Here is a 16,052-nt window from a genome sequence, read left to right as displayed (position 1 = left end):
CTCCCTCCATCCCTCTCTCCCTCCCCCTTATATTTTAGAGTTGCAGCAATACAAGTAAATCAACGTCTGTCTTAGGTTTTCGGGTTTCACATTCGTGAAGATGCCAATGATAATAAATGCTACTAAAAAAAAGACACTTTTCGGTAAATATTTCACCCATCAATGAATGATACTGCGGCAAAAACGTTCGACTGTAACACGTTGCTTTGTCACTTACACGATTTTGCTGTACACACGTCTGGAAACGTCAGGGATGGATGTTCTTCATATCTTCATAAAATCATTTCCCTGTCGAGTTTTTAAACGCCTTTAATGTAACATTTTAATACTGTGTCTTCCATCATAAGTCTCTCTCTCTCTCTCAAATAGTAGGAGTAATTACAAGAGTTTGTTTTACCGAATTCAGACTTTCTCCAGAATAAAAAAATAACTGAAGAGTCTTGAAAGAGTTGCATTTTCTCGGCGTGCATTTTAAACCCATAAAAAACCCCCAAGTTAAGAATTTTTAAAGTGAAGATTTAAAAATAAAATCCAGTACCAAGTGCAAATGAGGCTAATAAAAAAAACGGGGGAGAGAGAGAGAGAGAGGGGGGGGGGGAGAGGGAGGGAGGGAGTCTACTTTAACAACATGGGTTTACTCTGCATTTCTAGATATGTTCTTTCTAATGGTTGTTTGTGTTCAGGTCTGCTGGATTTATTGGTCCCACATGTATGAAAATAAACTGGGCGCCTCCGAAAAGTTGTTAGCAAACACCAGCAAATTAAATGAATGTCGTAAACGAGATTTATTGTGAGAATTTTCAGATTTTTTCCCTGGAAAAAAAAAGCTAAAAATCTAAAATAAACAGCCAGAAACAACCATCTTCGGGAGGCGTTTTACACCTTTGCCCGTTTTACGTGGAGGCGACATTTGTTGTGGGAATTTCACACAGTGATATTGACTCCCCCTGAGATGTGAGGGTGTTTTTTTTNAAACCTCCCCAACCACACAGTGTGTTCATATTAGGATGGATATAATATAGATAAAAATACAAAAGTTGGTCGCTCTATCCACCACTGTTTGTGGGGACGCCGCTGTGCGCAATTGGCCGCCGCGTTTTGCCCACAAAACACACAGTCAATTCACTTTACAGTATATTCTGCGAAGCGCTTTGAGACGTCTCGGAGACGAGATACGACGATATGTCAAATGCAAAAGGATTATTATTATTATTAAACTGAGGGAACGGGCAACCGAGAGTGAAATTTAATAAGTCCTTTACAAAAATGTCACCAGGTTAAACCTCAGTACAGAAGTCTCCCTGATGGAGCTGCAGACGGTTATGTGGAAGTTCTGTGTCGCATTCTTGCATTTATCAAATACAAAACTGCGCACACAATTAACAAACACTCCATCTCTTCATTGCAAATATGTACTGTATTCACTTTGTTTCAGTCAATGGTCCAAACAAGAAAACCCATGCGCTTTTTATCATATTATATGAATGTTGATCACAGTCTATGGGTCTCGCTGGTTAAAATTGGTTACAATTTGAGTTTATTATTACCGTAAATGAAACCGATTGCTATTCCTGCTCTCGCCGTCATGTTTCTTTAACTCTGGTGGGAGAGAGGGGAGAGGAGGGAAGGGATGTCAGACAGACAGAATAGAATTTGTGCACATTTCTGGCAAATATATGATTCCCCAGAGCAAGGTTGTGTGTGTGTGTGTGTGTTTGATGCGACGTTAATGTGGCTCTTGAATATGTACATCAAATCTGCCTGTTTTAGGAAAGAAGGGGATAATACAAAGTGTATTGAATGATGGTCTGCACACAGCGTTGCCAACATTATTTATTTCCTGTGCGGTTTGAGTTAATGAAGTCCTCTTCCAAGTAGACCTTTCTGCCTAACATCAGGGTGTGAGTTGGATGCACTCGCTGTTCAATTTGCCTTATATATAATCCTCTTTTTCGCGTTTACAACTACAAATGAGGATTAAGAGGAATGCAGTTTTACCCACATTCCAGATACTTTGTCCCTGAGAATTGTCGAATGTCTTTGTTATTGCAGGATATTTGAACCTCCAGCGCTCTCCTGTGTGTGTGTGTGTGTGTGTATGTGTGTGTGGTGTCTCTCTCTCTCTCTCTCTCTGGCACCTCTCGCCTCAGATTTCACCTTTCTCACGGCTCATGCATTTTTCAAATAAAAATCAATAATAGTTCAAGTACGGAAAGTAAAAGAACGGGAAGCTGCCCACTCTTCCATTTCTCGGAAAACCAGTCAGAAAAAAAAATCTCATCTCCCTCACCCCCTCTCTCTCTCTCTCTCTCTCTCTCTCTCACACACACACACACACATCTTTACTTAAGAGCACTTTTGAAACCATCTGCATTTTATCAGTACAGTGAGTGTGTGTGAGCGCGTGTGTGTGTGAGTGAATGTGTGTGTGTGTGTGCCAGTGTCTGAGTGAGTGTGTGTGTGAGTGTGTGAGTGAGTGAGTGAGTGAGTGAGTGAGTGAGTGAGTGAGTGAGTGTGCACGATTTCTTCCACCCTCCAGAAAAAAAAAAAAAAATTTTTTTTTGGGGGGGTTGGAATCGCCAAACCAAATAGTTTAGACTAAATCCCAACTTAGGCAATGAAGGCTAAAAGCCCGAACGGCGGGCGAGGGAGGGGGTGAAGGGTAGAACTAATCTCTTCATTTAGAACAGCTTTATACTTCAGGGGCAATTTCATCACGTTCGACCACCTTGGAGTAAGGTCAAACCCCGCATCACTCCGGGGCCAAACTGCAGGTGATTGTTAAATTACAGAACCGCACTGTAACCCGCTGCCGGTGAGGAGAGGGGAAACAAGATATCTTGCAATTTTTTTTTTTTGTGTGTGTGTGTGCCTTTTTTATGCGTTTAAATCAGTATTATTTCTGCTCTGCTCTGCGATCGATTTCGAAACCATCACTATGCACTGTAACCCGCCCTTTGCGCAAGTGGGTGTCGGCGATGCGAGTTTCGCCCACGGATCACACAGTCAGTTCACGTTTGCGGTATATTCTGCAAAACGCTTTGAGAGGTCTCGAAGACGCGATGGGGCGCTCCATCAAAAGCAAAGATTATTATTAATAATAATACCTTTATTTGTACTGTATACTCAAAATGATTCATATGCGACTGCCGGGCGGTTTCGCGTTGAAAAGACCTTTCATATAAAAAAAGAAATCGAATAGCATTGAATCCTTCTACTTTTCTTATTAAAGCGTAGGGTCAGTAATATTCCCCCTAATCTAGTTAATGTAGCCCATATACTGTTACATAACAAGAGTTTGCCCTTGTTTTTACAGCCATGTGATTGAATCCGAGGGAATCTATCGCTAGCATTTTAATTAATGTAACAATTGCATGGCGAGGGGACTATTTTTCTTTCTTTCTTTCTTTGAGGCTGAACAACGCAACGGTTTATTGTCACAGCTCATTGCTGAATATGAACAAGGTTTTCATCCATCTATTAAATGTCATATCTCGGGATTAAACCATTTTTTTCCGCCCTCCCAAGCAAAAGGCCACACTCGAATCTGTAGCCATTCGCACTTCAACGATCTGCCAATGGTAGTGGGGAAACACATGGTGATATAATCACTTTAAATAGTCACTGCACGGCATAAGTTTAGAAATAAATATTCTGGGCAAAGACTCCATCCGTTACTGATACAGGAAGGGACATCACCACTCTTTAAGCAGCTGAACTGAAGCTATTTTATTATTGGTTTGAGACTAAAGCAGTGGAAAGCACGCGAAATTAATTTTCCATCTGCACCGACTTCCCAATTCATACTTTAACCCTCTTTAAAACGCATATTATGATTATATTATTATATAGTATACATATATTCTGTGAAGCGTTTTCAGACGTCTCAGCGACATGATGAGGCACCATATCAAATGCAAGAATTCATATTACATTCATATTATATAAAACAAAAGGGGGTTAAATGCAACTATCAGCCCCCAAACAGCAATGCAGCAGTATCATATATGCAATACAGTATCATATATGCAATTCGCATATATGCAATATATGTTCATATATGCAAAATCACAACTTTAGTTGCAATACTTAAATTGAAGGGACTCAATCACCAAGATTCAGACTGTTACTTTAACTTCTCATTTTTCCTTGAACACGCTTGTTTGACTATTGTACGCTGAATAATATTTTAAATGCGTTTTAAACGACTTGCAGTCTCACAGTTTCCTTCTAGCAAAAATCCTGCAGTGAGCATGTTTTTTCTAGGGGCTGAAATAAAGATGGCCCCAACTCCTATGGATACGACACATGGGGTTGTACTTTCAAGTGTGTGTGTGTGTGTGTGAGTGTGTGTGTGTGTGCGCTCCTTTGCACTCAATTTCAAACAGATTTGTCAAAAGCCCCCAAGCAGACGGAGGTGAGTTGCCTTATCATTGTGTCCATTCTATAAATACAGAGCTACGAGACACACAAATAGAAATGGTTCGTTGAAACACTGGGTTGCTGCACATGCCCGAATTGACCTCGCAAGGAATAAATACCACATTCTTTTAAAGAAACCCCTTAAGTCACCAAGTACACGGATCCCAGTTATGTGAGTAGTGTACATATATATGCAACTGATAACGTATCCAGCGCCCTGGGACGTCTTTCCGACGTGAAGGGCATTATACGAGTATAATTTGTTGTTGCTGTTATTGCCAAATGGAAGACAAACCTAAAAAACCATGGCAAAAAAAATGTTCCTAAAGTGATGGAAGTTTGAATGACTTTATCAAAAATTGGTACAATCGAAGGCAAAGTCGAAAGCGTATGATAGGAAAGGACTGACTACAAGTGCCTTTCACGTGTTCTGTTGCACACTAAATCTCCGCATCAATGATCTGCAATCGTTCTGGTTTAGTGATGCATTGCGACGTTTAACAAAAATATTTTCAGATTTACAACTTTCAAAAAAAAAAAAAAACTGGAAACGGGAAAGATTTTTTTTCCAAGGCAGGTTAGGACAGGGCAAAGCACACACTGCAGCCATTCTCCTCTCTTTCCCCTGTCAGTGTTCCCTGTGTTCACTGCTTCAACACATCTCTATCTACATTTGCTCCTTAGCAAAGCAATATCATTGAATAAATATCCTGCACACTCGTGACCCCGAGACTGTAACATAGCCCGTGGACAGAAGTTCGACTTCAGATCTGTCAGAAAGGGTTATTGTACAGTATTTTCCCAATAGACTATTTTTCAACCAATTGTATCTGAGTACTTGGGTATTTGGCAAACGCCATGTTTTCACTTGGACCGTGCAAAGCGCTTATGCATCAATTAAATGCTTTCTTTCAACCCCGCACGAGGAGCTTTGCTACAGGGACACTTTTATCACATGGTGCTGACAGTGTTTTCCATTTGACTTGTTTTTTTTGCTCTCTCTCTCTCTCTCTCTCTCTCACTCACTCTCTCCCCCCTTCTCTCTCTCTCTCTCTCTCTCTACTTTTGCGATTATTCAAACCATGGCTAGGCTCGATGCAAACCAATCACCTTGCTCTGTAATGTGGGAAAGATTGTCAATATGATTGATTGCGACCCACGAGTGGTCTGTCTATGATTAAGAATTCTCGGTTCGTGTGGATACACACCACAACACTGGAAGTTAGGGAGTTTTCTCTCTCTCTCTCTCTCTCCCTCTCTCTCTCATTTATTTCAAGGCACCCAACGTGTTATTCCTTAGAAAGGACTCAGCTTTTTTTTTAAGAGAGGCTGTTTTGTATAAACATGACCCCTGTGTGTGTGGATTTAAATAAAGAACTTCATTTTGCGAGCACGCTTAAAAACGCAAAGAAAACAAATTCGAAATCAGCGAGGAGGTGCTTTTGAAAACACAAAAGGCTGAATTGAATCCCTGTAATATTTGCCAAAATCTGCTCCACATTCAGCGAGGCTAGCGGCTGGTTCACATTAACTTCAGGAAATCCTCAGTTCTCTCCAAACTCGAGCTGTTCAAAACAATTACCCTCATCTCATAGAAGGCCTTTTTAGTTTCCAGCAAAAAGTGTCTGGGGGCCAGTCTTGTGTTTATTTTACATTGAGAAGAAAACTCGTTTCTTAAACCGAATGTCTGTCGTAACCATTAGGCTATGGGGGCGATGGTCGTTTCAGCTCCTATTTTAAGATTACTGAAAATAAAACGCCCCTCGGTGTAACCAGATCAAAGTCAGTCGGGAGCCGACCATCACGACGCTGGGCTTACAATAAAGACCAGTAACATGTATATAGAGCGAAAGTACAGACACGCCAACCGACTGACCAGTGGCTATTTATTATTGACGGTGAGAGATTGACCTGATGGAAAAAGTTCTATCCTGAAAACCATGCTTGCTCTGATTCAGGAAACTCAACCCTCTGGGGCAAGTTTGTGAAACATTTCATTGAGTAACCGGCAGTAATTTGACTGCATTATGGCATTTGCATTAACAAAAAAAAATCTGGGAGTCTATGAATCACTTGAGCTGAACGGTGAATAAATGTATTTTTTGTTTTTAAAAAAAACCCATACAGATTTTCCACACAAACAAATGGACTATCGGTAAAAAGCAGAGAGAGAAACGATTACAATTTATACATAAACTGGCGATAAATAAAAAGAGTTGTACTTAGAGTAGCTCGTTAAGTTTACGACAATTATGGTGTTTGTTTTTGAAGGTACCTTAGTGGTGTGCTAATTGGAAAATGCTAACGTAAATATTGGCCCATGACTTGTCTTTTTATTTAATTAAAAAACATATAAAAAGCCCAGACGTGTACAAAAGAAGACATTTGATTCCAGCCCATTGTAACTGCGAGGTGGATGGAGTTAACATAAAATGCCTTACCGCAACCCTTTGGCCCAATCTCTCAGAGATGCCAGTCGATCTGGAGATTTGCGGTCGGATAGTTCTGGAAGTTTGCATGGAGAACCGATAAAAAAAAAGGGTCAGACTTCATAAGAACATTAGAATTTGCTTGGCGAAAGAAGAGACCAAAGTCCCATCTAGTTCGCCTTCCACCATCCTGGCAGTCGCTTGACAGGTCAGGTCCCAAACTCTAGACTGTATAGAGTCTACTCCCGAGATATTATTTCCTAACAGAAATCTATCCTTTTTTACTTGAAAGAATCGACACTTTCTGGGTCCACCGCCTGCCATAAGGGACCCCCTGTTCCATCAGTTTGCTCCTCGTTCACCGAAGTAGTGTTTCCATAGATTCGGTCAGTATTTACCCCCCACCCTTTCAATCGCAGGCCGTGCCCTCTGTTCACTATAAGATAACTCATCTTATATTGTTTTACAAGCTTCTGCGTTTCAAATTATTCCCCCCCCCAAAACCTAATCACGTCTCTCTGCTTTTCTTCTGGGCCACATACCATAAAACCCACTCTGTGACCCACAATATAGACTCTCCGAAGGTAAATGTGTATTTTACTTATTTGTTTTAGTCCAGGTTAAACCGAGCCGGTCCTGACTCAGATTCTGTCCTCCAGAGGGGGTGAGATCTCCATGGCCCGAAACATCTAGAATAAACATTATACAGTCTTCAGTAAACCATAACAATCTACTTATCAAAAGGCATTAGGAACACGTCACACCCACCCGTGTAGGGAAGCCTTGACATTCGCCTTCCAATTATTATACATACATACATCCATAAATCCATACAAACATACATCCACACATACGTACATACATACAACACTTCACTTGAATGAATGCTCTGTATTATTGGACGCAATATTGCAGCAAAAATGAATAACGCCATTCCTTTGGATCATGCACCATCGAGCAAAGAAGTACTGAAATCGAAAACACATAATAATAATAATAATAATAATAAAATGAAATCATTTCCAGCAGGTTATTTTGGAATGCCTCGACTTGGCCTTTTAAGGAGAATTGTTATGAAACGTAAGTTTTGTAAAACCACTTTTTTTTTAACCCGTGTCACAAAGCAACGTTGATGATTCCCACCTATATTTCAGGAGGCAGCTTTTCACACCAGACGCACAAATCAGCGGGGTATTTTAGCATTCCTGCAAAATGATTGAACGTTTTAATACGTCAGTTTTATTTCCTGCGTATATTATAAACAAGAGCTGAACCTGGGTTTTAAATGTAAAAAAGATGGGGGGGGGGGGGGGGGGGAGAGAAATTTCCCCCCTATTTTTACTTTTATTTTAAATAATAATAAATCAGAATAATTATTCGTAGTGATTCAACCACCAGCTGAAATTCCATAATTATTGATATTAATTAGGAGCATGGAACACAAACCAATGTGTCTTAACCAGTCTAAACTCTTCAGAGAGTTGTGCACAGAAACACATGAACACAAGTGACATTTCTCTTACCAAAACCCAAGCAGAAAATGTTTTAGGTGGGTGGGCGAAGCGGCTCTTGCCTAAGACAAACAATGAACTTGAAAGTGCAGCTATAAATGGTTTCCATACCTGCTAATAACTTAAGAAAAAAAGGACTTGCTTATTAGAGTTCAAACGGAAAATTATCTTGCGCCCAACTTACAACCGCAACATAATGATTAGTCATTTTGTGAATTGAGTTATTGAGGAAATTTGTGGTGTGTGTGTGTGTGTGTGTGTGTGAGAGAGAGAGAGAGAGAGAGAGAGAGTGTGTATGTGGAGGGTTAGACAATAAAAACACACTCCTACGCGTTCATTCATGGGTTTCGTCCCAAACACAAGTCAACACACACACACACAAAAAAAATATTATTGTTGGGTCTTTCACCTAAACTGCGATTTACAGATTATCCAAGATCTCCAGTACAGTTTTTTTTCCCAAAAATAACTGCTTTAAGATTTCTTTCTTTTTTTTTGAAAAAAAATGTAGAAAATAAGGAAACAGCACAAAATGACGCTAGTTTCACATGTTTGGATTTTATTATAAACTTACTTCCACATTGCTCTCCTTACACCATTGTGAAAAATGTAAACTTCGTATGGGTCAGGTCGCCTCAATGCATGATCTCTGCCTGATATATACTGTATATATATATATAAATATATTATATATACTGTATGCATCCCACACCTCCCTTTGCAGTTACCATTTTGCAGTTACCTCATTTGTAGACCATTCCTCCTACTCGCCGTTTCGTTTACCATCAAAGAGTAAATCTCAAGGTTGGAGGGCCGGGGTGGGGGTAAGGGGGGAAAGGGGGGGGGGGTGGTGGTGGTGGTAAGGGGATGAAATAATCCAGGTCGGTTTAAGAGGTGTATGAATGAACCTGGCAGGAACAGTGCGGGCCAAGCTAGTCAGTCACTTGTGTTTTTTCCTCTGTTAATTGTGCACCAGCCTTTTGTGTAAGGATTTGAAGAGCATTAAATGAAACGCCAAGTCTCTCTCTCCTCTCTCTCTCTCTCTCTGAAGACTTTGAGAGAGAGAGAAAGCACAGCGTTGGGTGGTGGTTGTATGTATTTTCATTCTTCTTCACAGATTTATTGTTTAAGTACCATCAGTTGAATTCAATTCCATAACTTCGAACAAGACTATTAAATTATTTACACGGCACAGCACTGGAGTGTGTCTGTCCAGATCAGTTCAGATGTCGGCTGTCCAGCGGCGATTTGTTTTATTCTGTTTTGTTCTTGTGTGTCCTTTTTTTTGTGTGTGTGTGTGTGTGTTTGTTTTACGATCCCAGATCGACCAGACTGGATGTGAGTGTGCCGAGGAGAGAGTCCTGGAGTCCATGCGGGTGGACTGGGCCGCTGTGTCCGCCTGGAGATGAGCTCAGGCCGTGTAGAGAGAAGGTGGAATCCACCGATTGATTGAGACTCCCCGGGAGGAGTAACACTGGGCTCCCGGAGCAATGGTCTGGGCTCTGGGGCGGCGATAACTCCTCGTCGGAACTCGACATCAAGTTTTTATTGCGGTTGATGGGCGACAACTGGTTCTGTTTATTGGTAGAGGAATTTGTGTTCTCGTTGTTTTCTCTATTGGGATGAGAGCAAAGGCTCAATTTAGATTTTTTATATATATATATTTGGTTTATTTATTAAGATATATATAGAGAGAGAGCTGGTCACAAACCTTTGATCGCATTCAAGCACAATAAATGTCTCTCTCTCTCTCTCTTTCTGCAAATATTTATCTGGTCAATTTCTGCTCCCAATTGTAATGGGAAGTTAATGACTTTGGCAAGTGTTAACAAACTCACTTCACTTCCAGGCGAAAACCCCCCATTCGTTCCTGACTTAAACGCACACAGTTTGTGGAAACCTCTAATCTTATGGTAACCGACTCTGATCGACGTACGAGAGAATTCCGGGTCGGAAATAAATTGGCTTTAAAATGCTCACTATTTCACACACGTTTAGCCAACGTTACTTCCCAAACTGGAACACTCTTACAGTTACTGCAAAGAAATATTCTGATCACCGTTTGGCAAATGGCATGGATACCAATTAATGTCTTATGAATGACAATACTGTGTATATTTGATGTCGGAGGGCAGTCTGACAAAACAGAATGGACATTGGGGTTAACAATGGTAATATGGGAAATAAAAAAAATGAGAATTAAATTAAAAGGTTAATTGAAAACAAATACATCTCGTTTTTTTTAATGTGTTCTTCACATTTCATGGCATTGTCTTAAGCAATGTCTTGCCAGATTAGCTTCATTTCAGCCTGGAAGTGAACAGACTTTTTAATTAGAAGGCAGACATCATCTGCTGCGTCCAAAATTATGTATTTAGTCCATCAAATAGGGCTCTATTTAAACGGCACGAAACCCAGACAACTGCGAGACAGCGAACGATAGAGATATCACGTATAATCCGCCTCTCGATCTCTGCGTAATATAGCTGAAACTTTTCGAATAGCGTTGAACTGGAATCGTACGCATCTCCGCAACGTTGCACAGTAAGTTAGGATTTTTTTGAAAAGAATTCTCAGGTGCGTTTGCGAGTGTTTGAGCGTCGCTGTACAGTGAGGAGTTTGACTTAAGAGACAGCGGCCAATGATTCTGTCGCTTGTTCTGCGGTAAATGTGGAGTGTGGCGGCCAATTGACTGATTTACACGCATCCGCACTCCAACACTCTGCGGCTTGGATGCGGAAACCCAGCAATAACAAGATGTTTTGATTTTTTTTCCCTTTCCTCCCCCCCCCCCCCCCCCCGATCTGGCCATCGCCTTTGGAGCAGAAAAGAAGTGAACCCGTGGCGCAGAAAAGATTTCCCCCCTCTCCCCCCCCCCCCCTCCCCCTACCCCAACCCCTCCTTTTTTTTATTTTGCAATCGCATTGCCAACTTTTGCTGAAACCCGAAGGATAAATGCACTGGATGTGAAGTGACTGGGTTTGTTTAGACGGTGATCAAACCTCGGAGGTGTATGATAGAGACTCGCTGTGCACTAACCCACTGCATGGGTTACTTAACGGGACTCTTCCATTGCTCCCAATTACGCACTCCCTCTCTCTCCCCCTCTCTCTCTCTCTCTCTCTCTCACACACACACACACGCACTGTAATAATAAATACACCGGTCGGTTGAAGTCCTACCTTTCCTTCGCTTCCGCCGCCCGGTCTCTCTGTCTCCTGTTTTTAAACCAATTGCTGACCTGGGTGGTGGTGAGCCCGGTGGCCTCGGCGAGCTCGCGTTTCTCTCTCGGGGATGGGTAGGGATTGTGCGCGTACCACTCTCTCAGCACTCCCCGGGACTTCTCCTTAAAGCAGTAACTCGTCTCTTCCCCGTCCCAGATGGTCCGGGGTAGGGGGAATTTCCTCCGCACCCGGTACTTGCCCACCGCCCCCAGGGGCCTGCCCCTCAGCTTCTCGGCTTCGATGTAATGGGCCTTTAACCAGAGCTGCTGCAGTTTGGGATGATTGTGCGGCGAGAACTGGTGGCTCTCCAGGATCTTGTAGAGCTCTCGGAAGTTGCCCCGGTGGAAAGCCACCACGGCTTTCGCCTTGAGCACGCTCTCGTTCTTGTGGAGGTGGTCGCAGGCTGGGAGAGACCACAGGAACCTGCCCAACCTCTCCAGGTTGCCTCCCTGCTGCAGCACCTCGCACACGCAAGCGACTTGTTCCTGAGTGAAACCGAAAGAAGGCAGCACTGACATGGCTCACTCTCACTTGGATGATCGAGGAGTTGTACCCCACCCCACACACACACGCAAACACACACGCAAACACACACACACACACACACACAGAATCAAAAGCACCAGCAGCGAAGCCCTCAGGAAGGGTTAAAAAACAGATCCAAAGGACACGGTTATCCAGCGGGTGATGATGTCCTCTCGGGCGCCTTGTGATAGGGGTTGGCCACAGCAATGTGTTCCTTTACCCGAGTAAGTGCTGCATTAATAGTGATGATCGAGCCCTGATTGGCTGCACATCCCTCCTACCATTGCAAAGAGACAAGAGCAAAGTTTTCCCTAAATGAAGGACTCTGGAGAACACGTCAGGCTGTGAAATCCGAGAGCCTCTCAAATATCACCTGTGGGATTGGCCGGGCTTTACATACAAATCAATTACATTTTAGGCTCTTTTTTTTCGTTGTTGTTGAAGAATTCACTGTATTCCTCCCAGGACCCAACCTTTAAGCTTGCAATTTGATAACACAGATGTCATTTATTAACTTGATAGCGCCCTGCCTAATTCACATTTCAAAACTGTCAGAAACCTTTTAAGGCATATATATTTATATGTGCCTTAAAAGGTTTCTACACTACATTGACTGTATATTATATGGGCGAATATATACAGTAATTCACTTTACAGTATATTCCGTGAAGCGCTTTCAGACGTCTCAAAAACACGATAAGACGCTACATCAATTGCCAGGATTATTATTATATGCACATATATAAAAAATGTAGTATTGTTCTGCAAAATAATATGTCTGCACATCACCTTGGAGACGTTTTACCGGAATCACGACTGGTTTATATCTTTAAACGGTTTCCTCTGTGAGCTTTCGCGGAAATATATATATACATAAATATTATATCATATATACAGTTTCCTTTTAAAACTATATAATGTAGTGCTGGGTACGAGCGTATAAATGAAGGCACGTCGGATTTGTCCAGAGTCAATCACACGCGTCATTTCTTTTGCCTGCTTTGTTTTTTATTAATACATTTTATAGCAAGTAAAGCAGGGATTCAAATTGATTTCTTCAGACGAGCCTTTAAAACTCACCAACTCAAAGCATATCCATCTGTGTGGAAAGCTGTGACACACTCAATTTACGGTGCGCCGTTTATTTCCCTCAGTCAATTATATTGACTCATATAAAAATGTTTTTCATAGTAGGAAGCTCACTCCTTCTAAATTAGCTCTGCTTTCCCTTTTTCTTACTCCGGAAAGACATTCGTCAGTAATATATATATACATATATATATATATATAGTTGTGAATCTCACCTTGTTGGCATTTCAGTAATCAGGTCAACTCACAATTCAGCTACTTTCTTTTCCACAGTCGCGTTTTCTTTTTCCAATTGGAAACTGAATTGGTAACCAGAATCCAGAGGGCACTTCTCAGTATTGCGGGTAAAATAGATCAGTTCATTGATCGATTGCCCTGACTGGAGTTTTCCATTGTGATTTAAAAGAAAATGTATCTTGCATTTCATTGCAAACCAGAGGTGGGCCATTCATCGCTGCATCTAATCTGCTTTTAATCGTACAAAATAAAGGGGAGCGAGAGATAAAATATTTCAGAAACTAAACACCATCTTGTTTTTTTTCCCCCCACAAACGAACCATCTACAAAAGTTAATTGCTTGTTTTTTTAAAAAAAAAACAATCCTCGCAAAACTCTACACGACATGACTTTTCGGTACTTAGGGCGTCGCAAAGGAAGCTGTCCTTTATTTTGATATACTTTCAAAATAAACATACATGTGAATAAAAGTTTAACTGCGGCTTTAGATGGTGTGATGATAAATACTGTACTGTAGCAAAGCGAAGTGGGAGACCATTTGTGTGGATGGATGTATCGTGGTAGAGTGAAGGTGCGTGTAAATTGCATGTATTTTCCCAAATGATCTCCTTCCAACCCCTGTACTTTGTGTTGCAAAGTCTAACCATTGCGAGCATCTGCTTTGCACAAATTCGTGTCATAAGTAGAGTCCAACCAGAACACAGGCCTGACTTAGCCTGGACAGATGATAGTGTAATAGATTAGACCTCACAATTGCTGTCATGTTTGATGCATAGATATCCTGTCTGAATCCCTTCATTGGCCAACGGTAAACCACAGGAGTCTATAATATGCACACTCGAAAATACTCAGTCACTACACTACACTTCACAGTATTTTCTGTGAAGCACTTTCAGACGTCTCGAAGATGCCATAAGCTGCAATATCAAATGCAAGGATTATTATTATTATTATTATTATTATTATTATCCAATGGTAATAGATTTATCCACGAAATTAAACACAAATCTTACATTTCATTCTATGAAATCCCTGAAACTTGAAATCCTTCCTATTTGAATTTCAACATGTAATTTTTCATTTTTTCCATCTCTCTCTCTCTCTCTCTCAACCGATAGCATTCAGGCCACACGGGAGAAATGTTCTGACAGTTAAACTTCAGAGCAGACAGTCGTTTAGACTGACCCTAACCAAAAAAAAACAGGTGACAAATATCTAAAAACAAGTTTGTAAAGAAACCAATCGTTTCAGTGCTCCAAAGCGCTCGAGAAACAAGACAATTTACTTAACGTCCAGAACACATTATTTTTAGACAATTGTATAATTGTTTTTCAGCTTTAGGGGGTTTGTTGTTTGGTGTGTTCAGTCACCAATAGCAGTCGAAACAATTCACAGGCTAATTATCTAAAGCCTTCTTTATACACTGCTCGAGCTCTTAAGGTACATTGAAACGACCCTGAAACAATTAAGCTCCTTATCTGCACGGGGGAAGCTGCTCGGTAGCTTGGGAGTGCTGAACGAGCAGTCGAGTTTTAGTGATAAAGAGGTTTGATTTTGATCTGTCTGTCAGATAGCGGATTTTGTTTAGAAGTGTTGATTCCATCAGGATACCAAATTGGAAGAGGTGGGCGGGGGGGGGGGGGGTTGCCCTGCTATGGGGGGGTTGGTTTTTTGCTGCTTTATTTTAGTGGCTGAGGAGGTGGGAGATGGGGTTAGGGAGCGAGGGCTGGTCCTGACAGCAGGGATGTCTCCACTTGTGGCAGATCCTTATTGACAAGGCAGCTGTTTGGGGACCGGAACTGATCCTTAACCCTCTATCGGAGTCAGATTGTACCGTAAATCACCAAACGAACGCGCACTTTGAAACACTCCACTGTCCAGAGTGACCGACTGACCGACCGACCGAGAGGTGTATTTGCTGAACTGCACATCCGTATGATCATTTTAGTCAGATAGATAGATAATATGTTCTTCCGTCAACCGTTGATCATGAATGATGTCAGGCCGTGCAAAACATGTCCAATAAGGTCTAAACAACAAAATGACAAACTTGGGTGAAGGAAATAGTTGTTAGTGTGGACAGGGTGACCAAAAAGTCGTGATGCCATTACAATGTCTAATCAGTCTTAAAGAAATGATGATTTTTTTGATAATATGATAGCTTTTAGTGTCACCCTGTATTTGGCGTCAGCTCAAGTGACTGTATTTATACATAATTCCAAAATGTCCACCATGATATATATTCTTTGTGGCTGTTAGATGTCTTTGAAGGCTTTAGTGAGTGGACGTTATCCTGTTACTTTGCAAACTATATGTGAAGGAAGGCTATTTCAGCAACCGTCAGCTCAACTCGAGGTGCACCTCGCAGCTTGTCCTCTGCACAATAAATAAGTTGTGCAAACACTCGATGCTTCTCGATTGCTCGTTTCCAAGTCGATAGAGATCTTGGTCGCTGTTTTTCATCCGCACCGCAGGACACTGTACTCTGTTTAATGGAATAAATGAAAACAAATGCGAATGGAGAAATGTGATGTGAAAGGGCTAAGGTCTTCACATCGCCTTCGTTCCCAACGTGAAGGACTTGCATTCTGCTGAGGGTGGGGGGGGGTGTGAGT

The 16,052-nt window shown here is 41.5% G+C and overlaps 1 protein-coding gene across 1 annotated transcript; it reads right to left on the bottom strand.

Moving 5' to 3' along the window:
- Positions 1-9,345: 9,345 nt before the first annotated feature.
- LOC103185377 (homeobox protein six1) lies at positions 9,346-12,381 on the bottom strand. The gene is made up of 2 exons (XM_007903831.2): positions 11,545-12,381; positions 9,346-9,976 (listed from the first exon to the last, which is right to left on the bottom strand). Exons 1-2 carry the CDS (start codon positions 12,102-12,104, stop codon positions 9,673-9,675), a joined length of 864 nt encoding a protein of 287 aa, XP_007902022.1. The 5' UTR covers positions 12,105-12,381; the 3' UTR covers positions 9,346-9,672.
- Positions 12,382-16,052: the final 3,671 nt, after the last annotated feature.

The sequence above is a fragment of the Callorhinchus milii genome, unplaced genomic scaffold (assembly GCF_018977255.1).
Source record: "Callorhinchus milii isolate IMCB2004 unplaced genomic scaffold, IMCB_Cmil_1.0 Scaffold9, whole genome shotgun sequence".
In the NCBI taxonomy this organism is placed as follows: domain Eukaryota; kingdom Metazoa; phylum Chordata; class Chondrichthyes; order Chimaeriformes; family Callorhinchidae; genus Callorhinchus; species Callorhinchus milii.
The sequence above is the reverse complement of the archived record's forward strand: the minus strand, read 5'-3'. Positions and strand labels throughout refer to the sequence as shown.

Coding starts and splice junctions, on each gene's coding strand:
- LOC103185377 (XM_007903831.2), bottom strand. CDS start 12,104: ATGTCAGTGCTGCCTTCTTTCGGTTTCACTCAGGAACAAGTCGCTTGC. Junction 9,977..11,544: donor GCGGCGGAAGCGAAGGAAAG/GTAGGACTTCAA, acceptor TCATCCCAATAG/AGAAAACAACGAGAACACAA.